Here is a 27,689-nt window from a genome sequence, read left to right as displayed (position 1 = left end):
CCGTTTTAAGTGCGGCGGGGAAGTGCCCCTCCCGAAGTGAGGCGGTAATAACCGCTTGGATCCAGCCCCGTGTCACCTCCCCGCTGTTAGCAACCAGCCAGGAGGGACACGGGTCCAGTACACAGGTGGAGGCACTCACAGCCCTCATGGCCTTGTCCACGTCCCCAGAAGTAACATCAGTCCACTTCCTCGAAGAAGCTTCTTGGATGAGAAGTGAAACGTCTTCAAAGAAAAACCAGAAAAACCAGTTGCCTCTTGAAAAAGCCCCATTGGGTTTTATTGAAGATGTTTCGATTCACATCCAAGAAGCTTCTTCAGTCCACTTCATTGAAGAAGCCTCTTGGATGAGAAGCAAAATGTTTTCAAACAAAAAGCCCCCCTAGAAAGTCCAGTTCTGTTTGGAAAAGCAGCTTGGGGGGGGGCACCTGCCTTTGGGTTCCATCTGCTACTTATTGTACACCAACTAGTTACTGGGTCTGAGCACTCAAACTTTAAAGGGTGGTTAAAGTGAAAATGACACGGCGGCTCAGTAGCTAAGACACTGAGCTTGTCGATCAGAAAGGTCGGGAGTTCGGTGGTTCGAATCCTAGTGCCACATAATGGAGTGAGCTCCTGTGACTTGTCCCAGCTTCTGCCAACCTAGCAGTTCGAAAGCACGTACAAAATGCAAGTAGGAAAATAGGAATCCCCTTTGGAGGGAAGATAACAGCGTTCCGTGCGCCTTCGGCATTTAGTCATGCCGATCACATGACCACAGAGACCTCTTTGGACAGCGCTGGCTCTTCGGCTTTGAAATAGAGATGAGCACCGCCCCCTAGAGTCGGGAACGATTAGCACATATGTGCGAGGGGGAACCTTTACCTTTATAGACTTTTCCATTTGATGAAATAAATGTCCTTCTGGGTTCGGCTCCAAGTGGGGAAAAAGACACTGGAGACATGGAGGCTGCTTGGAAAGATGGTTTATTGGTGGACAGGACCACATGGCTTGAGCTCCTGAACAGAAAAGGGGATCACATGCTTCAATGTTGGTGGAGAAGAAGAGAAGGGCTGAGGGAGGGGCTTGCTAGGCTTTTTATAACCTGTTCAGTCCCACCTCTCTGTTTCCTGTTCCTGTGTAAGAAATGTATTCTGATTGGTTGTCAGATTCCCATGGGGCCATGCAGGGGCAACTCTCTAGGCTGTGTTTTGAATCCAGGTTTGGTTGAGTTCTCAGATGCCATGTGGTCAGTTGAGTAAAGGGCCAATATTATCATGCCTTTACTCCCATCCCCCCTGAGGCTGAAGTGGAGAAGTCTTTATTATGTAAAGGGACTAGCTTAGCCTTCTTAATGGCCCATTGACAAAGTAGGGATGGGCAGGAAGCTACAGGCAACTATTCTGTCTTTGAAAACATGTTTCTTTCTTTTCATATCCAGAGAAATATTCTGCCTTTTCAATATTTCCTAGGATATTTCATTTTTCTGGCAGACGGCTGGATGATAACTTCCCACACATTAATTTGGTATTTACGGGCAAATAGTATAGAGGTTCCTGTAAAGCACAGCAATTAAAGTATTGAAGCGGGCAAAGGTTTGTCGTTCTGATTTGTTTTTACTTCTCTCTCTCTCTCTCTCTTTTCTTTTCGGAGATGGGTGATATGTTTAGAAATTAGAATAGAAAGAAAAAGACTTTTATTAAAGGGTGGCAGGATTAAAGCTAGAATAAGTGATAGAAATAAGAGAAGGGGGAATATTAGTATATACATTTTTATAGAACAAAAATAAAAGTAATAACAAGAGAAAACATGGAATAATTGAATAACGATGGATTGAAACCTAACATACATGTGTATTATTATTAGAAAAACATAAGTTGACTGAATGTAGTAATTATGATGTACACTGTATGTATGTACACTGAGACAAATTCCTTGTGTGTCCAATCACACTTGGCCAATAAAGAATTCTATTCTATTCTATTCTATTCTATTCTATTCTATTCTATTCTATTCTATTCTATTCATCTTATTCTATTCTATTCTTTATCAGTTTTACTTGTATTAGAATAAATGACACCTAGGTACCATACTGTTCACGCATGGATTCGATATATTTGTAAAAAAAAAAACCTTGAAAAAATATAAGTTGAATGAACTGGCGAGGAAGCGGGGAATCGAACCGTTGACTGAGCAATGCTCGACCGCGTCTCCGAGGCGGGAGGGGAAGGAAGTGGGCGGAAGAGTCCCCGTCGCCATAGTAACAGAGCCGCGGCCTGCGTCTCGCTCCCAGGCTCCTCTTTCCCGTTCCCGCGACGTTTGGGTTCTCGCGAGAGCAAGGCGCAGCCCGCTGCGGAGCGAGTGGCTGAGGGGCTGAAAGGAGGAGGAGGAGGAGAGGAAGCCTGTCTTCTCTGCCCGCGTCCCCTTTCGCGCTACACGGCTGAGGAAATGGCGGAGGATGACAAGTACGAGGCCGGGTCGGCCGCGCCGACACCGATGGGAGAGGCCGAGGAGGCCGTTGTCAACGACCACGACCGGCAGCAGGAGGAGGAAGCGGGCGGAGCGGGCCCGGCCGAGGGCGGCGGGAGCACAAACGGGGTGAAAATGTACGCGAAGGGAAGGGGGGAGGGGGGGAGAGGAAGGGAATGGGGGGGAGAAGCTCGCGCCTGCGCACACGCGCGCTCGCGCTCCGCGGGTCTTGGCCGGCAAGGGGGCGTGGCGCCCCAGCCCCAAGCCCCTACTTGAGGACGGGGATGCGGCGGGCCGCCTAGGCCGCGCGGCGAAGGGGTTGAAAGAGCGGTGGTCTGCCGGTTCCCTTCTCGCCCTGGAGGAGTCCGAAGGCAGTCGCCTGGATATTCCCCCCCCTCCTGTAATTTGCCCTGTGTGTGTGTGTGGGGGGGGGTGTATTTCGTGATGGGAGAAGCTTGACCGTCTTGTTAAAAAGGGGGGGGGGGGCTTTCGTGTTGAGGAAGCCGTTTGAGGGGCTTCGCGTACAGAAGGAGGGTACCCTAAGCGAAGGAAGGACAGGCTTTCAGCAGCCCCTTTGAAAGGGGAGTCAGGTGCATTGAGATGAAGGAGGGGGGAAGACTTGGTCCCCCCTAGCTGGTAAACGTGCTGACACCCCCCCCCCAAGCTAGTCTCCTCTCTAGCATCCTAAAACGGAGGGGGAAGGGATGGTTGGAGCAGAGATTCTTCTTATTCTTATTTATTTATTTTAAAACACAAATAAAACAAACTACATATACAACTGAATGCAAAAAAAAAAGAAAGACAAAAGAAAAAAGGGGAAAAACATACATTACAATGCACCCACACCACCCCCTGGAGACTTCCACCCCCCTTATATTTATTAGATATTCAATGTATTCCAATTTGCCCTTATGCACTCCAAAACAACATATATGTTGGAGCAGAAATTCTTCAAGGCCTCAGTGCCTGCCCTCCTCCTGCCATTATTTGCAGGCTCAAGTAGATTGTAAAAAGCTACAGGTGAAAAGAAAGGCATAGCCGCTCTACAGCCCTGTACAGGTCCTAAGGTATGAAAGAAACAATCCTGATCGTCCAGGATAAGACTGAGTTGAACCAGCCTGTGGGGGACGGGGGGGGGGGGGGGATGTTTGCTAGTGGCAGGCCCAACCTGAATTAAAATCAGCTAGAAGGGAAGCGGTGGCTCAGTGGCTAAGACGCTTGTCGATCAGAAAGGTCGGCAGTTCGGTGGGTCGAATCCCTAGCTCTGTGTAATGGAGTGAGCTCCCGTTACTTGTCCCAGTTTCTGCCAACCTAGGAGTTTGAAAGCTTGTAAAAATGCAAGTAGAAAAAATAGGAACCAGGAACCTGGTTTCGTGCGCCTTCGGTGTTTAGTCATGCCGGCCACATGACCATGGAGATGTCTTCAGACAATGCTGGTTCTTCAGCTTAGAAATGGAGATGTGCACCTCCCCCTAGAGTCGGGAACAGCTAGCACATACGTACGAGGGGAACCTTTACCTTTACTTAGAAGGTTGCAACTACTAAACCAAAAATATTGACCTTTTTCGGCCTTCTATTTTGGCAGAAACTTTCACCTCCTGCAATTGTGTTTCCAGCCTTATTCTGGAATGGATTCCACAGGTAACAAACAAGCCGCCCTGCCCTTAGAAGGGTCTCAGGGAACTTGCAGATGTTCAACTGATGCAGGATTATTATAATTAGGTAGAATGTGGATATCTGTGTGCTTTTGACCTTCCCATTCCTTGGATAATCATGAATAGTAAACAGTTTTGTCTTTTCTTCCCACTTCTATAATTTCAACTTGTTTTTGCGAAGTGGAAGTGATCAGCACAGTACAAAGCAAACAAATGGCATTTTATTCATAAATAGTTGACATTCAGTATTAATCAGATGCAAGTCGCTATTTGAATTACAAGATATTGCTGTGACAGCTGTATCAAACATCTGATGTAATTATAGTACATTATTGCACCTCTAGGTACTTCGTGTAAGCTTCCTATCTGATGATCAAAACCTCTGGGCTGTAGGACCATTTGTAGAAATCTTACGCTAATTGTACAGCAGCTATAAATTTGCTGCTGTAAAAGGATGTTTTCCTTCATCAAGTCAGCTCTCCGGATCTGTTGAAAAGCAAAGCAGTTATGTGACTATCTGCATAGTTCATAGGAGAACCTGTTTTAATGGTAATAACACTGTCCCTCAGGATTATAACTTCATAGAAGAGAAAATAACTTTCTCTGCTTTGCAAATGACTCATTTGGTCTTTTCAAACAAGTAAGGATGCATCTAAGCATGCCAGCCTGTGATATTTAGACACATACGTTGGTTTTGCTTCATATGTTTTCATGTTTCATACATTCATGTGCAGTTACAATCTGGATTCATTAATGTGGCAGTCCTTCATAAAATAGTATGATGATGCAGATATAAATACATCTACTGGTAGTAGAATTTCTGGTGTCTGGCCTTAAGAGGCACTGCATTCATATGAAAAATCGAAAATTGCATCCTTGTATACATCCATCATTTAAATCTTGACCATGTTGAGTGAGAACATCCAAAGAGGACTTCTATGACTACTTGGTACAGTATAACCAGAATGTAGTAGGGTCTCATAGTTCTGAGAATTTTGTTCATGTTTAGGTGGCTTATTTGGTTAAACTATGGAGGGTTGAGGAACTCTGGGAGTTGAAGTCCACACATCTTAAAGGTACTATGATTGAGAAACACTGCCTTAAACACAAGTATAATCCTACATTCCCAAACCCGTCTTAACTTTGTTCTTTCCAAATGCAGGGAAAACGATGAAACGGGAAAAGATGAGGCCGCGCCAGCGAAAGCAAAGTATATTTCAAAACCAAAGGCAATCCCATCTCTTGGACACAGAAATAGATTTCATCCATACACAAAGGAAAAGAGTGCAGGCTCTGGGGAAAAGAAGAGTGTTAATCGTAATAGAGTTTTCATTAGCAACATCCCATATGACATGAAATGGCAGTCTATTAAAGATCTTATGAGAGAGAAAGGTAACTTACTTCTTGCCGTCTTCTCCATGCACAGAAAAGGGACGATCATAAATAAATCTGAAATATTATAAAAATCATGCAAATTTGGTGTGTCCTTTCCAACTTCTGCTTCATATGTCTATTTCCCCCCCTTTTTCTTTCGCTGGAGACATTTGCATTGCAGGACAGTGATAAACGAATGAAGTATCCAACCTCCTATGCTAGCAGGACAACGGACAGTGTAGTGAATATGCCAATTCTCACAAATGAACTTTTAAAGGGAGTGTGTTACGTTCTAGCTATAGTTCTGAATATAAGCACTCTTTAGTGTGTTCCTAAGTATGAAAGCTAAAGGATACCTCTCAAAAAGATTTTTCAGTATTTTTCCTTGGTGGAATCTGGCTGTGGAATTATTTCTGTCTGCCTTGTCACTTCTGCCATGACTTGTCTGTCTGGAGCTCTTTTTATCAAGTGTGTGACTACTGTTGTAGTTTGACAGAACTATTTGAATTTCTCAAACTTCTTGCCACGGGCAGGCCTGGGACAGGTGAAATCTCAACTCACGAAATGTCAAAAGCTAGCTTTGTATTAATCTGGGAAAATACCATTGCTTCAAAATCATGCCAAGAATATTTGGTTTCTAGGTATTTTAATCAAAACAAACCTTTTAATTGTGCTAGGCGTATCTGTTGTAAGGTGACGTGACTTATACGATTGGTTTTATGCAATGAAACTATTTTAGAAAGTGTGTGGCTTGCTGTGAAATTTTATTGACTCTTGTAAATTGGTTATTCTATTGAAGGCAACCTCTTTACTATTTGAAGATATTCAGGGAGAAAGTCACCTTAAAACAGCTGTTGTTAGCAGGATGACAAATGTCACTGAAAAGTGTTTATTGTTGATGTTCTAATCGATAGGTGAAGGGACTATCTGTATATCTGAACTTGTTCACCAACCATATCATACTGGCCAAAATATGATCTATAGTATGAATTAGGTTAAACATAGTTGTTTTTTCTAGCTTTTGAGAATGTGGCTGTTGCATATTCCTGAAAATTAGCTAAATTATATAGCCCTTGACAGGAGGTATGTTGGTCTGGTTTTGATTGTTGGTGAATAATAGGTGTTTCTCTGTAGAGTTGTGCACAGGGACACAGCAAAGAAAGACACTGGTGTTTAAATGCATTGTCTCTTGGTATTTTCCCTTTGTATGTCTTATGTAGTTGGTGAGGTTACATACGTGGAGCTGTTTAAGGATGCAGAAGGAAAATCAAGGGTAAGTGCCATGGGCAAATATCTGCTAGAGGTTTAAAGTTCCTCAGCAGTTTTACTTTTGTATAATACTTGTACCAGTAACTGGAAAGTAAGTTTCATTTTTTAAATATTGATATTACAGACAGAGGTTTCTATATCAGATACAGTTTGTCAACCTTTATTTAAATGTGTGTAGTTGGATGCAAGGGACAAGCCCTTTTAATATGTGTTTTAAATAAATGGCATTTACCTAATTAATTTAAAACAGCAGCTCACTTTAGGATTTCTGTTGTGTTCAGTGTGTTTAAGTTGAGGACTGGAAAAAAAAATAACTGAAATGATAAATTAAGTGTAGCATTCTAACTAGAGGCTGAGTATAAACTTTGATGAGCCTAAAGAGTGCAGGACTATTTTGGAATATTGAATTTGTCTAGGTTTTTTTAAAAAAAAACTTGTCTAGGTTTTTTAAAAAAAGGAATGGAAGAAGTTGGCTGTTAGGTTGGCGATACCTGCAAAAAGGGAGACAATTCTCCAGTGCACTGCTCAGAGAGCCCAAATGCTGGGTTAACACAGCCTATCTGCCCTTGGACTGAGTGATGATTTTCTTGACCACGCCTCCCTTTGCCTGCACATGCTCAATTCGAAAACTCAGTCCGCCCGAGTTAGGGCTGTTTTGGGAGAGCTCCAGTCTAAGAGCAGAAAGGCTGGAAAAAGTTTCCCAATTTGGACCACGTTTAAATTCTCAGATAGAGGAAATCACGCTTCTACATCAGGTCTGTCTATTTGCCTCCAGTGAGGCTTCCGTCGCTTTAAGAGAAGGGCTGCCGGTTTTTCCCTGCTGTTGCTAATTGCAAGCACTGCAGGGGGTTGCAAAGGCTTGCACAGCGGGGGCTGGCTAGCAAGGGAGCAGTTAGTGGGATAAACCAAGTTCCCTGTTGGAACAGGGGCGTCCCAGGGGGAGGAAAAATCCAGCAAGGCTCTGAGAAGGCTCTAAAGCAGGTGAGCCGGATTGCTAGGATTCCCTCGCCTGCTCCATTTTGCCCGGCAACAGCAGCGACGGCTGGAGTCTTCGCACACCTTCAGGGCTGGAAAGAGCGGGAAGCGGCTGCGTGCGCACCCCCCGCCATTTTGGATCGCTCCGACTCACCGGGCAGAGCGGCAGAGCTCAGAGCGTGCTAGGAACAAGGCAGCAAGAAGAGCCCAGCCAGCCAACGGAGCTTCAGCGAGCCCTCAACGACTGCAGAACGCCGCGGGGAGGCTGGGGGCTAGTCTGGGAAGCCAGCTAGCCTCTCCCTCCGGAAAATAAGCTAAGTCTCGGGGAACCGAGGGCGGTGGGAGGAAGGAAATCCGACCCCAAGGCGGCCCTTCCCTCCTGGAGATTCTGCCAGCGCTTTTGGACTGCAAAGGCCAGCGCGTGCCCATCCCAGCTCCAGCTATCTCCCAGGCCTCGTGGGGACCTGAAATGGCTGAGGAATGCAGGGAGGCCTTAGGGGATCAGGTGGGGCCCTCCAGCAAGCGCTGCAAGCTGGATCCCTCTGTAAATAAAGGCAAAGGGCACAAAGGCTCACTTGAAAGGTCTTCTCCAAGAGCCACAGTGGATCCCAGGGAGGTTTCAAGGCCCCTTCAGCCAGAACCTAGCCCAGACCGTCGCAGCAGGGAGTCAGCTTCCTCTGATCGTGAGGCCCAATCCCCCGGGGACAGTGAATTCTTGTCTGGGGATAACTATGCATCCAGGGATCCATCTCCTGAAGCATCTTGGGGGTACCCCGACTCCCCTAGCTCCTCCATCGGAGAGGAACGAGATTCTGTCCAGAATTCCCCCCTTGGGAAGGGTGGATCCAGCTCAGGCAGGCCTAGCCAGCGCAGGCCCAGTAAGCAAAAGAAAAAAAGGGGGAAAAGTTCTGCTCTCTCGGATGAAATGAGGGAGGTAATTGCCTTAGCCATCTCCCAAGGGATAGCTGAAGGCATTAAGCGCAAGGGCTCTAGCAAGGGCAAGGCCCCAAAGGAGAAACGCAAACCTAGGGCCTCCACCTCTAAGGAGCCTGTATCCTCCTCCCCATCTTCAAGCCCCTCTCACTCTGGGTTATCAAGTTCTGAGCAGGAAGAAGGAGAGATTTTCGCCCTTTCTGAAGACGAAAACCCCACCCCTGACAAGCCAAAATTCTCTGGCCTGTTTCAACCGTCATTATTCAAGTCTATCTTGCACAAAGCCATGATGGCCACAGAGTTAGGCCCCACTTCCAGACCTGAGGCCTCTCAGGCTTCCACTTCCAAGGATCTTAAGCATGGGTTGTTCAAAGAGACAGTAGAAACCCCCGAGGTTATTCCTGTGCCAGACCTATTTATGGACGCGGTACAGCGCCAGTGGCTACAGCCAGGCACCCTGACCAACCCCAGTGGGGGGGATAGAACTCTATATGCAGTAGAAGATAAAATGGAGGAAATCCTCAAATTCCCAGAAGTAGATGCCCCAGTCGTGTCTCTAACTTCCAATTCCAACCTGCCAGCTGAGCTCCTAGAGGGACTTAAGGCAGAAGATAAGAGGTCAGAAAAGGCATGTCAGAAAACACACATGGCGTCTGCCTGGGCCATCAAGGCATCCACCTCTGCCTCCTTTTTTATTAGGGCCACCCTATTCTGGCTGCGCCAACTCAGGTCCAGACCCCCGCCCAGGAAATCTAGGTGGCGCCATGAGCTAACCAAGATTATTACCGCTGTCGAGTATTCGGCGGATGCCACCTTGACAGCAGCAAAATTCTCTTCCAGAGCTCTAGCTTCCAATATCACCTCCCGCCGCCTCCTATGGCTTAGGCACTGGCAGGCCGAAATGAAGGCTAAATGGAAGCTGGCATCGGCCCCATTTAAAGGGGGCTTTCTGTTTGGAGAGGCCCTGGACAAGTTTGTCACCGAAACCAAGGACAAACGCAAGATCCTTCCGGCAACCTTTAAAAGGGGTGACCGGAAAGGGGCGGGGTCCTTTCGTAAGAGACCCTACAGGAGCCAGGAAACAGGGCAATCTTCTCACCCTTCCTCCTATCAGAGGCCCTTTCAGGCAGGGGGGGATAGGCACCAAGACAGATCCTTCGGGGCTCGTGCCAACCAATCCCAGTCTTCCTTTCGGAGACCATTCCGAGGAGGAGGAAACAACAGTGGTGGATCCCGGCCCTTTCGTAAGGGAAAGTGACGGTCACAGGGATCCCCCCATCGGGGGTCGGCTACGGCTGTATGCCGACAGGTGGGAGGAGATAACATCGGACAAGTGGGTCCTCAACACCATTCGCAAGGGCCTTCTCCTGGACTTCCTATCCTTTCCCCAAAGAAAGTTTATCCGCTGTCCTACCCCCAGGAACCCAGAAAAGAGGGAACGCATGAGGGCAGAAATCTGCCATCTCCTAGAGATAGAGGCGATAGAGCCAGTCCCCAGGGATCAGCAGGGGAGGGGCTTCTATTCGATCCTCTTCCTAGTGCCCAAAAGTTCAGGGGGGTGGAGGGCCATCTTGGACCTCAAGAGCCTAAATCAGCATCTGGCTTACAAGAGGTTCAAGATGCAGTCACTCCACTCCATCCTGGGCTGTGTGAGGGAGGGGGACCTATTGACATCAATAGATCTCAAAGAGGCCTACCTGCATGTCCCCATCCATGTGGCCCACAGGCGGTTCCTGAGGTTCTACGCGGAAGGGAAGCATTTCCAGTACAGGGCTCTTCCCTTCGGGCTATCATCTGCGCCCAGAACATTCACCAAAATTCTGGCAGTGCTAGCGGCTCATCTCCGCAACCATCCGGTTCGTCTGGAATGTTATTTAGACGACATAATCATTCACTCTCTCACCACCAAGCAGGCACACCGCGATGTTTCTCTAACTGTGCAGACCCTGCAGTACCATGGCTTCTCTGTCAACATGGAGAAGAGCCAGTTCCGACCATCCACCTGTATACAGCACCTGGGTGCGGTCATCAACTCCACCTCCTGCCAGGTATTTCTTTCGCCAGACCGGCTGTCGAACCTGAGACGCAGAGTGAAGCACTGCAGCCTTGCCAGGTCGGTACCCATCATTCAGCTGTCCCAGCTCCTAGGGATAATGATCTCGTGCCTGGGGGTGGTTCCCTGGGCTCGCCTTCACGCCAGGGAGCTGCAGTGGTTTCTGCTGCCAGTGCAGAGGGCCAGGAACAGCAACTCACTCAGGCGGGTTCGGCTCCCACAAAAGGTGATCCGGTCTCTGGCATGGTGGAGGTCCAAGGCAGTCAGGAAGGGCTGCCTGTTCAAGGAGCCGGAGAGACTAGTTGTCACCACGGATGCCAGCCTCCTGGGGTGGGGCGCCCACTGTCAGGGCCACCTAGCCCAAGGCCGATGGACTCAGAGGGAGGCCGCCCACAGCATCAATTGGCTGGAACTGAGGGCAGCTCGCCTAGCGCTGAGAAAGTTCGCATCTCTAGTAAGAGGGGCTCATGTACTGTTGATGACAGACAATGTGGCGACAAAAGCGCACATAAACCGGCAAGGGGGCACTCGATCAAAGGCCCTCATGCTCGAGGCAGAAGCGCTGGGCAGGTGGGCGGAACGTCATCTGGCTTCTCTCAGTGCAGATCACATCTCCGGCGTAAGCAACCGGGAAGCAGACTGGCTGAGCCGCCAACGCATCGACCACTCGGAGTGGCGCCTGCACCCGGACCTGTTCCAGCAGATCGTGAGGAGGTTCGGCAAGCCACAGGTAGACCTGTTTGCCACACACAACAACACACAGCTCCCACGCTTCTTCAGTCGCTACCACTCGCCCCAGGCGGAGGGAACAAATGCTCTGAGGTCAGCGTGGCCTCAGGGACTTCTGTATGCCTTCCCTCCACTTCCGCTCATCCCTCAAGTGGTGAACAAGCTCCTGACCGAAAAGGCAGACCTCATTCTGGTGGCTCCCTCCTGGCCCAGAAGGCCCTGGTACGCAGACCTGGTCAGCCTCTCAGTTCAAAGACCTTGGAGAATCCCCCGGGACAAGATTGCCCTCAGCCAGGGGGCCATCACCCATCCGGAGCCCCAGTGGCTGCAGCTAGCCGTTTGGCACTTGAAGGGGAGCTCCTGAGGAAGCAAAAATTCTCTGACCAGGTCATTCGAACAATCCAAGCGTCCAGGAAGCCCTCTACGACTAGAATCTACGATGCCACCTGGGCCGCCTTCTCACGGTGGTGCAAGACTAGGAACATAGAGGCCTCCTCAGCCTCGATCCCCCAGACCCTAGACTTTTTGCAAGAGGGTCTGGATAAGGGCCTTGCAGTCAGCACCCTCAGACGCCAGGTTGCAGCGTTGTCTACCATCCTGGCAAAGGGCTCCTCTCGCTCGCTGAGTCAGCTTCCCCAGATCAAGAGCTTTCTCAAGGGAGCAGCGAACATCAGCCCTCCAACTGTTCACCGGTATCCGTCATGGGATCTTCCATTTGTGCTTAAGGCCCTGACCAAAGCCCCATTTGAGCCTTTGAAAAAGACCAGTCTGCGCTACCTCACCATCAAAACCGCTTTCCTGGTGGCCATTACATCCGCTCGCAGGGTAGCCGAGCTTGCTGCGCTCTCTGTCAGGGAGGATTTGTGCGTAGTTCACCCGGACAGAGTAATATTGAGACTTGATCCGTCATTTGCTCCGAAAATTAACTCCCTGTTTCACAGGACTCAAGAACTTATTTTGCCCAACTTCTGTCCCCATCCTTCTCACCCTAAGGAGTGTGAGTGGCACAAGCTGGACGTGAGACGGGCCGTGCGCACGTATGTAAAGAGAACAAAGGACTACCGCCGGTCAGAGGCTTTCTTTGTCTCCTTCCTCCCTGCGTCCCTGGGCCGCAAGGTCTCCTCTCACACTGTGGGACGTTGGCTACGTGCTTGCATCAAACTGGCATATGAGCACCAGGGCAAGACGGCTCCGAGAAGAATCACCGCTCACTCCACCAGGAGCGCTGCAACGTCTGCAGCCTGGGCAACCCAGGCCTCTATCCTAGACATTTGTAGAGCGGCCACCTGGGCTTCCCCCACGGCCTTTATTAGAAACTATAAGATTGACACCTTTGCCTCAGCCGAAGCCTCCTTTGGCAGAAGAGTATTACAAAGAGTGGCTGAAATGCCAGAGGCTTCGGCGCTTCCCCACCCTGGGACTCAATAGCTTGGGCATGTCCCAGCATTTGGGCTCTCTGAGCAGTGCACTGGAGAAAGACCGTTGGCTTACCTGAACGGTCGTTCTCGGGGCACTGCGAAGAGAGCCCAAACCCACCCGGGTGTTTGTATTTGAACGATGTGGCTGTATTGACTGTAATTGATTACAGGACGGTTCCTTCGTTTTCGAATTGAGCATGTGCAGGCAAAGGGAGGCGTGGTCAAGAAAATCATCACTCAGTCCAAGGGCAGATAGGCTGTGTTAACCCAGCATTTGGGCTCTCTTCGCAGTGCCCCGAGAACGACCGTTCAGGTAAGCCAACGGTCTTTTTGTGCAAAGAATGTTTAAAGCTGCTTTGTGTCTTTCTTCTTAAAAGGGTCAAACGTTCAAACTATAGTAATTCTGAGCCTGCTCTGTGAACACGAGAAATGCAGGTTTGACTCAGATGTAATCAGAAAAACCTGTTTGGTGTTTGATTATTTCCCCCTTAAGATTTTTATTTAACTGCAATTTTCATTTGACCCTTTGGGAATTTTTGTTAAACAAACAAACAAATAAATAAATAAAACCAAAGCTGGTTAAAGAGTAACTTTTTAAAAAATATATCAAATGTTTCTTTTTAAACAAGGCAACAACACCAACAATTGTTAATAACTGCCATCATGTTATGGAAAATGTGGATATTATTCCTCAAGATAACAACAGTCCAGGGATAGTAATGGATATTCTCAGTTTTTTGTGTGGATAAAGCTGTCTTTGTGCCATTTCCACATTCTGTTTATGATTTGGCTTAAGAGAATCCTAGTAGAAAAAAAAAACCTGCAATAAAACAAATTGAATGCCCACTTTCTTTGCCTTTCAAATTAACTAAAATGTTTTGAGTAAATGGTGGTAGGATAAATTATAGTTAAAACTGGCTTTCCCACTTCCAAAATTTCTGTTCTTTATTCAGACTTTATTCCTCATTTTGTCTAAAAAATCTTAGTATAACAATGACATTTACTGATTTGTTTTTTATTTATTTTTGTCCTTTCCTGCATTGACAAACCTCGTGGATATAGGGTTGTGGGTAAGTGTATTTTATGTTTCCCCCCCCTTAATATTTATGCTATTTAGAAAAGTGAACAAACTAATAAGCATTTAATTCTTTTTAATCCAGTGTGGTGGAATTCAAAGATGAAGAATTTGTAAAGAAAGCACTGGAGACCATGAATAAATATGATCTTAACGGAAGACCACTTAACATAAAAGAGGTATGTTTGTATTTTTACCTGCAGAACATTGTGCCTTTCTTTTAAAACAAAAGAACTGGAATAGAGTTATAGATAACTTTGCAAAATAATAAACTTCTGCAAACAAACAATGCGTGTCAAAAAGTGCAAATTCTTTTTTAAAATGGCAAATATATATATGATCCCACTTTTTCCGCTCTATGTAAAATGGTAATGCAATAGGTTCCAGCCTTATTAAGATTTCATAAGAAAATTCTCAGGCCCCTGAATAATGGAATTTGGAAATAAGAATGCTTTGTCAAGAACTGTTGATTTCCTGTAAGATTTGAAATATATGCTTACTTATAAGCTTTAAATCTAGAGTTGGCTTGAATGATTATTTTTAAACACTACATAACTTGAATCTTGTATCTTCTCACCCGCCTAATTGTGAACCAGAGTGGAAATGAATGTAGTGTCAGTATCGGTGGTCGGAATCCTGCCTTCATTAAATACATCTGCAGATGATAGCAATAGCACAGACTTATGTACCACTTCACAGTGCTTTATGGTCCTCTCTAAGTGGTTTACAGAGTCAGCATCTTTGCCCCCAACAATCTGAGTCCTTGTTTTACCCACCTGAGGCTGAGTCAACCTTGAGCTTGGTGAGATTCAAACTGCTGGCAGCGGGCAGTCCGCAGAAGTAGCCTGCAGTACTGTACTCTAAAAACTGTGCCACCACGGCTCTATCTGATATTGACAGATAACTCTAAAATCATTGAATTTGAGGTTTGGAAAAAACATTAGTTTGACTTACCTTCTTTGGGTGATCTTTGGGCTAAGTAACCCAATAGGAAGTGACAATGGATGGTATTTCTTTCGAGACGACTTATAAAAGTGAGGAAGTTAAGTCTCCATCAACATAGAATAGAATAGAATAGAATAGAATAACAGAGTTGGAAGGGACCTCGGGGGTCTTCTAGTCCAATCCCCTGCCTAGGCAGGAAATCCTATACTGTTTCAGAAAAATGGTTATCCAACATCTTCTTTGAAACTTCCAGTGTTGAAGCATTCACAACTTCTGGAGGCAAGTTGTTCCATTGATTAATTGTTCTCACTGTCAGGAATTTTCTCCTTAGTTCTAAGTTGCTTCTCTCCTTGATTAGTTTCCACCCATTGCTTCTTATTCTACCCTCAGGTTCTTTGGAGAATAGCTTGACTCCCTCTTCTTTGTGGCAACCCCTGAGATATTGGAAGATTGTTCTCATGTCCCCACTAGTCCTTCTTTTCATTAAACTAGACATACCCAGTTCCTGCAACTGTTCTTCATGTGTTTTAGCCTCCAGTCCCTTATTTGTTCCTTCCGCTGCCCCTGCTAAAAATGCTACCTGCTTTGCGAAGGTTACATGGAATTTAAAATTGTTTTAATATTTATTACTACTGACTCAGGTTCCATTGATGCATATTTCCTGTGTTATCTATTTTGTAGGATCTGGATGGTGAGCACGCGCGCAGGGCACTGCAGCGTGGGAGTGGGCCATTTACAGGCGGACACGGTCCAGATATAGCACCTGGCTTAATGAATTTGCCCCCTTCTATACTTAACAACCCAAACATTCCTCCTGAGATTATCAGCAACCTACAAGCTGGCAGGCTCGGCTCTACCATTTTTGTCGCCAATGTAAGTAATAGAGAAGCAGTGGAGATTCCTAGGCATTTGTTACAGTGCATTATCGTTAAGTGGGAAGAGCTGTGCTGATTTTAATGGGGTGTTAAGCATTGATAGATCTCCTTTGATGTTGTCTCTGCATGTTTTGATATTCTCCCAAGTTCCAAGCTTTAGTGATTATCTTTTTTAAAAGGATTTTTAGCTCGAATGTTTTTGTAATCTGCTTTCAAAGTTCATGAACTGCTGGTGTGGACATAGTAATCTGGGAAATGAATAATCGTGTTTTAATACTTTTTGTTATTTGCCTTTTTAATAACTTTTCATTAGGAAATGAGGGGTGTTGCTCCTTTTGTTCTGTCAGCATGTTGAAAAACGAAAGAATAGGTGCGGTTGTGTCGAGAGTACGAACAGAATGAAGAGCCTTTAAGAGAAAGGCAAAATTTTGTTCATCTATCCCATGGAGTCTTTGTCTTTTTAAGCTTGACTTTAAGGTTGGCTGGAAGAAATTAAAGGAAGTGTTCAGCATTGCTGGAACGGTAAAACGTGCGGATATCAAAGAAGACAAAGACGGCAAAAGTCGAGGGATGGGAACCGTGACTTTTGAGCAGCCCATTGAAGCTGTTCAGGCAATATGTATCCTCACAAGTCAACCTGATCAAAGAGCAATGTTGTCAAGTTTCATCTGTGTAAGCAAGTTAAAAAATATGGTTCCTACCATATTTGACTTCAGAAGGGGCTTGGTGGTGTGTAAACTCTGCCAGAAATTTATCTTTTTGACGTTTTCATGCTTTTGAACTGTAACTAAAGTTACAGCACTGATCCTATATTTTGGAGGGTATCTGTTGGAGGCAGTATTGGCGTAGGGGTAGATTGGCAGCTATTCAGGGATTATAACAGTTTGTAGTGGTTTAGAAACTGTGTATTTCTCTTCTGGAATTGTATAGATGGGAACCTGGGGCCCGGCTAGTCTCCAGTGGTGGGTTTCAAAAATTGTTTGAACCTACTCTGTGGGTGTGGCCTCCTTTGTGGGAGTGGCTTGCCGCCCATGTGACCGGATATGAAGATGCCGACGACACTTGTCAGAACCACCTTAAATTACCTCACACACAGCACTGGGATGCATAAGAATAGGATGTAAACTTGTGTTTTTTAAAAGGCATCTTTGGTTTGCGTTAAAACAACTTCAACACACGCAATGCTCTGATTGCACCACAAACGCAGTAGTCATCCTTACCTTTCACAGAGGCACTGAGTTTTATAAATATGAGCATGATAGTGTAGAATAATCATATCCAAGGACCAGGGGTGGGTTTCAAAAACGTTTGGAATCTCTTCTGTAGGTGTGGCCTGCTTTCCGGGTCCACTGGTGGAACCTCTTCGAACCAGTTCGGTAGATTTGACGAACCGGTTCTACTGAATAGGTGCGAACTGGTAGGAACCCACCTCTGCTAGTCTCCCTCAATGTTGCCTATGCTGCCTGAAGTCATAGTTCAATGCCATCTTGAAATTCCAAACTCCTGTACAGTCGGAATGTGTTTCCACTTTTTTTAGAAAGGGATTGTTGTACCAGATCCAAGCAGATAATTAGATTTCCGATTTAATCAGAATTGGTATGCACCCTGAATTAATACCTGACTATTTCCCGAGGAATGGCAAGAAGGTAGATTGAGTGTTTGGTTTAGTTTGAGAAAAAAAAAATCATCTGGAGGAAAACAAAGAAGCCATGGTGTTAATTCCAACTACTTTGCTAATCCAACTGTAAAAATGGTTTATTAGTGATTTAATTATTGTTTTTTTGCTATGCCCTGGTGGTAGCAATTGCTACCTTTTTGAAAAACTAACAGAATAATGAGAAAAAGTAGATAGATGATATGGAAAATAAATAGTATTTGTGATGCCGTGTGTCACTGCTGTGTGTAAGAAAAGTGTTCTGAAAATAGAGCTCTTAAACTATGGTGGCAGAAGACTTAAATCAGTGAAGCAGTTGGCATACAAATTGCTTTGTTCTGATAATTAGTTTTCACATAACTATTTTCTGTTAGGCAAAAGTGCTCATAGTCAGCCCGGATCAAATGCTACCTGCATTATGAAATGCAGGAAAGCTGATAAATTCCGAATCCCCAGTTTTGCTTCCAAACCCACTCACCCCTCCCCCAAAATAGCTTTTATAAACGAGATTTTATCCAAAACCCCAGGGCTGAAATTCAGGGCTTTCCTGCATTTGAAGAAGCTGCACAAGTGGTTCACCGCCTGAATTTGAATCAGTGTTTGAAAAAGGCGGTTTTATTGAAGCGCATACCGTGTGCATACCATGTGCATTTTACCAGCTCATCAGCAAACGGGCACCATTTTTAAAAAGGGAATTAGTCTGCTCTTGTGTCATCGATCAGAATTCTCAGTGTTCAGTGCTTTCCACCCACCTGAAATTTGCATATGCAGCAGTGCGGATTGAATTGTTAAATTAGATCAGAGGGGGACAATCTGAAGCCTTAGCTGTGGGGGGGGGAGGCCTCCCCCGAGAACTACTGAAGCATAATTTCAAATATGAAAAAAGCGACAAGTAATTAAATGCGTGATGGCAGAATCTTATTAGCTATATTTAATTATTTATAAATGTTAATGAAATCAAATTGAGTCTTTCCCTTGCTCTGTCCACCCCTTCCTGGAATGTAGCTTGCGTAGCTTCAATGGATACTGATGTACTAGTGATTGGTGATACCTCATGTATATGAACAGTAGTGCAAATGTGAGAGAGAGAGATGGGGGTTTATTTTTCCGGTTGAATATCTCTTCATTTTTAAAAGCAAGAATCCTTGACTGTGCGCTCAGCAATGTTCAATGGGCAGTTCCTCTTTGACAGACCCATGCATGTGAAAATGGTGAGTTGTGCCTTTCTGCTTTTTCCACTGGGAGGGAGGGCGGGCTGTGGAAACCTCACTCAAAAGCCTTGGCTTTTTTAAATTTTATTTAGGACGATAAATCAATTCCTCATGATGATTTCCGTGCAGCCGATAACAAGACGCCTCAGTTACCCCGTGAGTGTTGTTCTTTTCTTTGCTCTTTATTAATCTTGCTTTGGGTACCAATTCGGTTTTCAGAAAGCAGCTCTGTCTTTCAAGTCTTAGGTGGCTATAATGCTGTTCTGGAGAAACCATCGCCCTTACGGAGAGATTTTTTATTTATTTATTTTTTATTTTGCTTTTGAAGGTGGGCTCGGAGGGATCGGAATGGGACTTGGTCCTGGAGGACAGCCAATCAGCGCCACCCAACTGAGCATGGGGAGTGGAATGGGGAACGTGACTCCAGGAGGTTAGCAGACTTTCTCTTTTTCATTTTGGACAAGAGGGAAAATAGCTGGACTTTTATAGAAGGTGCTAAATGCAGACTGATGTGTTAGGTCTCTTAACTTAAGATGACGATAAAGGGGAAAAAGTAGATGCTGGCATTTTTTAATGGTACTCTTCTGCCCCCCTAAAATAGCTATAACCTTCCCAATTCTATTCTTCGTTTGGACATCTAGCTTTTAAAATTTGGTATCGGCCTAGATCAGTGTTTCTCAACCTTGGCAACTTGAAGATGTCTGGACTTCAACTCCCAGAATTCCCCAGCCAGCGAATGCTGGCTGGGGAATTCTGGGAGTTGAAGTCCAGACATCTTCAAGTTGCCAAGGTTGAGAAACACTGGTCTAGATTAACAGTTACTTTATTGCTGATTAATAGGAAGGCAGGGAGGGAAGAAGGAAGGAAATACATCCGTCTATTTGCTATATTATAAATGCCTAAAGACCTATGATAAATAAAGAGAAAAGCTGTAATTCTGCATTGATTCCTTTCCTACATTTAAAGGAATGGGAGTGGATGGACCAGGCTTTGGAGGAATGAATAGAATGAGCGGAGGTAGGTACGTTCACCTGTTCCTCGATTTCTGTGTAAATGTTACAGCATTCATAAAAAAAAAAAAACTCTTCACTTATGGTTCAGGTGTTGGTGGTTTTGGTGGCATGAAAGGAATGGCAAATATGGGAGGATTTGGCGGAGTCAACCGACTGGGAGGTAGGTAAACTTTTATTCATTACAATACAAAAGGTTAAGCTGTCCGGCAGTAGTGTTAAAAATAAAATCTTCCTAGGTATGGGAAGCGTAGATGACTTCCGAGGGAACATGGGTAGTGGAATGAGCGGTGGCCTAGGAACAGGCATGGCTGCTGGGATGGGAGGTAAGTTTAGCTTTATTTTATATGGGATAAATCAGGCTAGCCTATTCTTCAAAGTAAACTTCTTTTTTAAAAAAATGGGCTATCAGGTCTTAAGATATCAAATTCACGTCATGGCAGCATCACATGACGTGTCGGGACTTTTTTCCCCTTTGCTAAACCAGGCATGGGTGTGGCCAGCGCGTCACATCGCATCACAGCGCATCCGGTCTGCGGGCCAGGAGTTTGATAACCTTGGCATAAGAGGTTATAATAAACAATATCGAAGTAACTACCTTATACTTAATTAAAAAGTTCTGTGGAAAGTAAATTTCAGTGACCCTCTTACAGAGCTGTCTGATGTTTGAGAGGCTTCTCATTCACATTGGTTGATCCATCCATCAATTCCATTTCTATAGCTGGCCATCTCAGCGGCTTGGTGGCTTACAATTTCACAAGTATAAGAACAATCAAAGCAATAAAAAGCCAACTTTTAAAACGAAACATCCAAAATAAATGTATACAGCAACCAAGTTCCTTAGCCATTTAACAGCAGTTGGCTAATTAGTTTTTTTCATTCTCTCAAGTTTACCACGTCTGAAGAGCGATTTTGTGCTATCGGAGCCTCTGAATTGGGACTTTTTTTGTGCATGGCTCGGAAATCAGAAGAAGCAGTGAATGCTGTTTTTTTTTTCCTTGCAGAAATGTTCCGCGGTGGCATGGGAGGAACTCTTGACCGAGACTTTGGTCGAAGCGATATAGCCCTGAGCCGTGGTTTTGGAGACACTTTTGGGAGAATGGGTATGACAACTAATCCACCCCCCCTCCCCCAAGAATCTAATAACCAGCATGCAGCAAGCAAGCCATTTTCACAAATGAGCATGATGCCACTTCATACTCAAAATCTTTCTTTTATCTCTCTTCTCAGTATGGTTTTCTTTAAAAAAAAAAAGGTTGTTCCTTTACCCCAGAGAGGGACGCTATGCAGGATCTCATTTGTTCTGTATTTTTGAGACAATTAAGCCTAAGTCAGAAGCCTGAGGGTGGTTCTTTTTTAAAAAAAATCTTAGGAGGTGCTATTGCAACTTAACAGCCTTGCAGGCTATTTAATTTCTATGTCAGAATAATTTTTAATGAATCTTCTCTTGTGGTATTTTCCTAACTTTAAAAAAAAACCGTAGATCTATTTGAATAGTATGTGGATGATTTATTAAAAAAAAAAAAAAACCCCACAGATGATTGGAAGATTTCCCCAGCTTAAAATGAAATGGATTTATGTAACTTCATTTTTTTCTATCCTCGTTTAGGTGCAATGGTTGGTGGTTTTGCAGGAGGCATGGGAGCTTCTAATATGGGCCCAGTAGGATCTGGAATGAGTAGGTTGATCTGTTCCAACGAAGAATAAATCCAGTTGTAGAAAGTCTTCTTAGTATTTGAGGTGGATCTAGGGGAAGAAAATCAGCAGTTGCTCCCCCACCACAAAAAAATAGGATTTCCTAGATCTGGGATGGCGAACCTTTTCGGCAACAAGTGCCCAACCTGTAACGTGTGTGCGGGGGCATGCCACACGCACACACTGGAGCGCTGAAGACCAGCTGGACGGCGTGCAAGTACGCGTCTGCCACCTAATCTTTGGGTTTCCGGTGCAGGCATGCATGCTGGCTAGGAGGTCCTTGCGCGCGCCGGAGCGCTGGAAACCTGAAGACCAGTTGGGCTTTGGGTGCACCGGAAACCAGAAGAGCAGCTGGTGATGGCCTGTGTGCCCACAGAGAGGGCTCTGCATGCCACCTCTGGCACCCGTGCCACAGGTTCACCATCACAGTCCTAGATTATGGGGCTTAGTTGTAATTGGTGTTTATTAAGAGGCTTAGTTGTAATTGGTGTTTATTAAGATCTGTGATATATATATATATAGCAAGCAAGCAAGCATCTGGCTCTATGTTTAGCCCTTTAGCTCCATGTTACAGCTTTTTAGCCCCATGTTACAGCTTTTTAGCCCCATGTTAGAGCTTTTAGCCCCATGTTAGAGCTTTTTAGCCCCATGTTAGAGCTTTTAGCCCTATGATAGAGCATTTCAGAAGCCAAGCTTTTTGTGAACCAGTTTTGCTGCTTAGGGGACAAGTATTTCTTCTAGGCTAACTATAGAAATAATGGATTTGAGGAAAACTGTAGGGACAATTCTAGCTGTATGATACTTCAGGTGCATATGCATTACATGGGAGATTTAAATATGTAAAAGGAAGATTCACTGAGTTGTCATGCATGGCTGTCCGATAAGTGAAATCTGTGTGCATTAATGCTTTGTGTTGCAAGTGTGTTTGTATGCCTTCACCCCTGCTGGAAGTTCTCATTCCTTGAGGGCTTTCTGCATTGGCAGTTCCATCTTCATGAGAACCATTATGCTTCTTTTCGGAAAAACTAATGCCATTTCATAATAAGAGCAAAGACAGCTGGCTTTATATCCAAGCAGATGTTAGAGTTTGAACCTGGCACCTCTACATCTGGATCTCATCTGAAGAGAGTGCGGTTTCACTAAGTTACCTGCACTGAGGAAATAGCAGGCTCGCAGGCTGAGAGGTCTAACTCACAGCATGCATGTTTACCATGGCGTGTGAAGCCAGGATGCCTGACCCTAGTCGCAGAATGACTAAAATATCGGGAAGGCTGCTGTAACTAATAGTATCCTATGGAGTGAGCCTCGTTTTGGAACCAATGGATTGCTGCACGATTTAACGAGTTTATTATAAAGCCATGGCTTTCACTCGCTACAGGGCATTGACGACTGAAATTAGCCTTAATCATGGGCCAATAGAGACAGCCTCAAAATAGATTGGGTTGAGGTTCAACCTTGCCGTCTTTGGCAGCTTCCCTTTCCCTGGGCCACCCGCTGTTGCAGCCATAAATTACCAAGAGTTAACTAGAGAGATTGAACGGAAGGCGGAAGGGAATGGATAAAGTTGGCATCTCTACATGCAGCCGGATCTCCCTGACATCTCGAGAGGACCAGTTTGGTATCATGGTTAAGGCAGCTGGCTAGAAGCCAGGAATCCGTGAATTCTAGTCCCGTCATGGATACAAAGCCAGCTGGGTGATCTTGAGCCAGTCAGTTTCTCTCCGTCCTTAGGAAGGAGGTAATGGCAACCATTACCAAAGGGACGTGATGGCTCAGTGGCTAAGACGCTGAGCTTGTCGATCAGAAAGGTCAGCAGTTCGGTGGTTCAAATCCCTAGCGCCGCTTAACAGAGTGAGCTCCCGTGACTTGTCCCAGCTTCTGCCAACCTAGCAGTTCGAAAGCACGTAAAAATGCAAGTAGAAAAATAGGAACCACCTTTGGTGGGAAGGGAACAGCGTTCCGTGAGCCTTCGGCATTTAGTTGTGCTGGCCACATGACCACGGAGACGTCTTTGGACAGCGCTGGCTCTTTGGCTTTGAAACGGAGATGAGCACCGCCCCCTAGAGCCGGGAACGACTAGCACATATGTGCGAGGGGAACCTTTACCTTTAATGGCAACCACTTCTGAAAAACCTTATCCAGAAAACTGCATGGACTTGTTCAGGAAGTCTCCGAGAATCAGACATCATTGAATAATAATAATAGAAAAAGAAAATAGAAAAACGCGTAGACATTAGTCAGTGCAATTGACAAGAACTATGTAGCTCCCTTGCTGAAATGCCTCTGCCTTTGCAAGAACAGCAGCAACCCCCAATTCCACCTGATCGGCTCACTTTCCCCTTGTCTCCTGTTCCTCTCTTGTCTTTGCAGGTAGTGGACTAAGTGGTATGAATAGCATGACCGGCGGAATGGGGATGGGAATGGGGATGGATCGGATGAGCACCAGTTTTGATCGGATGGGGCCCACCATGGGATCTGCCCTGGAGAGAAACCTTGACATGGATCGAGGATTTGTGCCCGGCCCCATGGGAAGCGGTGTGAGAGACCGAGTAGGCACAAAAGGCAACCAAATATTTGTCAGAAATGTAAGCCTCTGAATTAAAAACCGACCAGCAGCATAATTCTCCCGCTTTTCCCCCTGAAGGTTACTACTCTATGCTTGTCTTCATTTCAGCTTCCTTTTGACTTGACCTGGCAGAAGCTTAAGGAAAAATTCAGCCAGTGCGGTAAGTATTAGGCGCAAATAAGGCTGCCTCTCAGAATTCACAAGCCACAGCAGGTGTCTCTTATCGGTGGCTTTCTGACTCATTCCTCTCTTCTCTTCCGTGGAGCCTCAAGATGCCTGCCTTGACCTGCAGCACCATGCTGCAGAAGATGAGGGCACATGCGCAGGCATCTTGGGGTGTTGCATTTCCCTTGAAGTGCATGAGGACCTGGATTGTTGTTGGGGGCGATATGCTGACTCTGTAAACCGCTTAGAGAGGGCTGAAAGCCCTATGAAGCGGTATATAAGTCTAACTGCTATTGCTATTGCTATGGCCGAGAAGAGCTGCCTCTTCTGAGAAGCTTTTGATTTCCTTTCTGGCATTTCCCTTGAGGAACACTGGGCAACACGAGCTTCCGCTTAGGCTATGAATTATGTGACAGATGTATTTGCAGAGATCGGGTTCTGGATTATCATTGTTACTTCAGAGGGCAGTACAGCACCCTAAATTATAGTTTGTTGATCCAGATGTGATTGACCACACTGAGGTTTTCAAGCTATGATTCAGACTTTGACTGGGTTTAGTAATATTCTTTTTCAAGAGGCAAGTGGACTTTCTGGATTCCATTCCCCATCATCCAGTCAGAGCTGAAGAAACTTTTTGGATGAGAAGTGAAATGCCTTCAAAGAAAAACCAGTTGCCTCTTGAAAAAACACCTTTGGGATAATAATGAACCTAGATGATGGAGAATCTCCATAGACATTAACATGGCAATAATCTATAGTACTTGAAATACTGTAAATGTGTTTCATGTATAATCTAGCAGTGTTTCCCAACCTTGGCAACTTGAAGATGTCTGGACTTCAACTCCCAGAATTCCCCAGCCAGGGAATGCTGGCTGGGGAATTCTGGGAGTTGAAGTCCAGACATCTTCAAGTTGCCAAGGTTGGGAAACCCTGATCTATAGCATGGTTTTATTTTTTTGGTAGAGTGTAATATGCTGTTATAGCTTATTTATAAATTAGGGTTAAAACTTTCGTATCTTAGTGGTTGGATGCCTTGAAAAAACCTTATATTTGATAAGACCTTTTCAGATCTGAATATTGCAACAATTTAGCCTTTGACATTCTTATGAAATATAGATATCTGGTGGTAAATTCTTTTGGGGGCATAATCTTTTTATATTCTGTTCAATAGATAAGTTGACATTTATTTAGTTTCACATTGAATTCAGGTTCAGAACAAAATACTGTTTTTAAATTTCACAGGGAGTAGTGTGTGTCTTAATTTTTTTTGGGGGGGGGAAATGTCAAGGGTTTTTGTATCGTTTGAAAACTTGCACAAAGAGAAAAATGATTTTACAATTTCTACCAAAATAATTAACATGCAATTTATTTCTTTACTTATAAAAGATAAATCTGCTTTCTCCAATATGTTGTAATCTGTAGCTAAAACTTGTTTTGGTATATATAAATGAATAAGTTTAAATATGTTATCTTATATTTAATAGCATTTTACTAGAAAAATATGTTATTATCGGTTGTCCCTTCTAAAACCTTAAAAAGCAGGAAATCCACTATGTTCTTCCTATTCTGTGGTAAAAATATAAAAAGCAAGATTTTTCTCACGTGTCTTTCATAAGGTGATATTTATATATAGTTTTAGGCATTATGCTTTCTGTTTTTTTAAAACCTGGCTTCTGTTTTTCTTTCTTAATGTGAATAGGGGCTTAACTAGATCAACTAAAAGTGCCCCAAGAGGGCCTCTTCAATATTGTTATTATTTTATTTATAAGCAATACCTAAGTTCTGGCTCATAATATCCAAAATTATTTAACGTTACTCAAACATTTAGTTCAGCAGAACCATAGGCATCATTATTTTTATATACCCCAGTGACCAAAACATTAAAGAGCCATTAAATTATTTCAGCTCTATTTTACTAAAAAAAAGTCCAGTTGTGCAACCAAGATTTGTTATCAATTACACAACAAACTAACTGTAGAAACAAGAATACCGTATATACTCGAGTATAGGCCGACCCGAATATAAGCCGAGGCACCTAATTTTACCACAAAAAACTGGAAAAGTTATTGACTCGAGTATAAGCCTAGGGTGGGAAATGCAGCAGCTACCGATAAATTTCAAAAATAAAAATAGATACCAATAATGCCATTGCCCATTGAATAACATATACAGCCTGCCTGTGCCCATTAAATATACAGTAGCCATTGTAAAAATTTGCTCTGCATAACAAATTATTATCACACAATACCGGTGTATTCAATGAAATACTTCACTCACCTCATGATGCTGATGTCCCGCTGTGATGCTGATGTCCCGCCTCCTATGACACACGGCACAGTGATTCCTATCATTGGATCACTGTACCAGAGGAGGTGGGACATCGCTATGTGGCTGCTTGCCATAACAAGGAGGAGGTGGGACATCGTTGCAGAGCGGCAGGAGGGGGAGGAAGGGGAATCGTAAGATAGCCCTGCATTACATTAGAACGTGAGGAGGGGGGATGGTGCGGTGCACGCTGCGCGGCAAACTAACACAGAGGGAGGGGAAACTCAGGGGCGCTGGGTCATTCACGAGCGTCACCCAGCGGCATGGCCCCGCCCCTTTTTCTCCTCCATTTCGGGCAAATTTTTCACTGACTTGAGTATAAGCCGAGGCGGCTTTTTTCAGCTCAAAAAGTGGGCTGAAAAACTAGGCTGAAAAACTAGGCTTATACTTGAGTATATACAGTATTCACTTTGAAGTAATAAAAGCAGGAAACATGGAGTGAATCAGAAAGGGGGGACAGTTGAAGGGAGTGGCATGCAGCAAGACTTGAGGTGATGCCCGAAGCATTGAGACTGCATACTATGCTATAACAGAATGGGCTAGCTAATTTAATCTTATCTGTGTGGTTTCATCCTTTGCTTCGATAACTCTAGCTTTCCCACAGTGGGTAAACTTGATTTTTATTTTTATTTTTTTTAAATAAAAACCATTGATGGTAATTATAGGTTTTCTACTTCTATCTGCACCATGGTTGGCTAAACTGAGCTTTAACTTTTCAGGTCATGTAATGTTTGCAGAAATAAAAATGGAGAATGGAAAATCAAAAGGCTGTGGAACAGTCAGATTTGACTCGCCAGAATCGGCAGAAAAAGCCTGTAGAATAATGAACGGCATAAAAATCAGTGGCAGAGAAATTGACGTACGTTTGGATCGCATTGCGTAATTTATAAAGTACATGTTGGGGGAACATTCCTTTAGACAGTTTTCCTGTAGCTCCTTCCCTCCTTTCCCAGTAAGTCATTTTTAGTAGCACTGTCTGCTTTATTTGAGTTGAAGAAACAATACTTTTAAAACAACCCTTCATTCCCCCCCCCCTTCAGCCTTTAACAGTATAGTGTTTAATATACTGTGTGAACTTGTTAATTCTTACTACATTTTGATTTTTAAGAGAAACTTTCCTGACTTGTTCAGTGGCCTCAAACCGCCCCACCTTCTCTTGTACTCAGAAGCTGTGGCTGTTTCATGCCTCTTTAAAAATCATGCTAAGTGTTTCTAGTCATTCAGTTTAAATGAATGGTTCTACTGTTTTTAATAAAACAAGCCATTTTCTCTGTTTAATAAAAGTCTGTATAGTGGAATTCGTGTTTTTTTCTCGTC

At 44.6% G+C, this 27,689-nt stretch overlaps 1 protein-coding gene across 1 annotated transcript; it reads left to right on the top strand.

Annotated features, from left to right (window-relative positions):
- The first annotated feature begins 2,324 nt into the window (after positions 1-2,324).
- Positions 2,325-27,670, top strand: MYEF2 (myelin expression factor 2). Its single transcript, XM_087704201.1, has 17 exons — positions 2,325-2,582; positions 5,263-5,492; positions 6,695-6,747; positions 13,914-13,921; positions 14,012-14,105; positions 15,553-15,744; positions 16,212-16,365; positions 18,562-18,611; positions 18,704-18,767; positions 18,940-19,041; positions 19,578-19,628; positions 19,713-19,784; positions 19,861-19,947; positions 20,626-20,724; positions 23,687-23,901; positions 23,991-24,042; positions 27,092-27,670. Exons 1-17 carry the CDS (start codon positions 2,425-2,427, stop codon positions 27,253-27,255), a joined length of 1,845 nt encoding a protein of 614 aa, XP_087560327.1. The 5' UTR covers positions 2,325-2,424; the 3' UTR covers positions 27,256-27,670.
- Positions 27,671-27,689: the final 19 nt, after the last annotated feature.

This window comes from Thamnophis sirtalis, unplaced genomic scaffold, assembly GCF_051295495.1.
Source record: "Thamnophis sirtalis isolate CommonGarterSnake01/CBP01778 unplaced genomic scaffold, rThaSir2_p1.2 scaffold_2, whole genome shotgun sequence".
NCBI classification, from domain to species: domain Eukaryota; kingdom Metazoa; phylum Chordata; class Lepidosauria; order Squamata; family Natricidae; genus Thamnophis; species Thamnophis sirtalis.
The sequence above is the reverse complement of the archived record's forward strand: the minus strand, read 5'-3'. Positions and strand labels throughout refer to the sequence as shown.

Bases quoted from the DNA above. Each gene is read 5' to 3' on its own strand.
- MYEF2 (XM_087704201.1), top strand. From the start codon at position 2,425: ATGGCGGAGGATGACAAGTACGAGGCCGGGTCGGCCGCGCCGACACCG. The intron at 5,493-6,694 runs GTAACTTACTTC...TGTCTTATGTAG, and splicing joins AGATCTTATGAGAGAGAAAG to TTGGTGAGGTTACATACGTG. The intron at 20,725-23,686 runs GTATGACAACTA...TTGTCTTTGCAG, and splicing joins AGACACTTTTGGGAGAATGG to GTAGTGGACTAAGTGGTATG.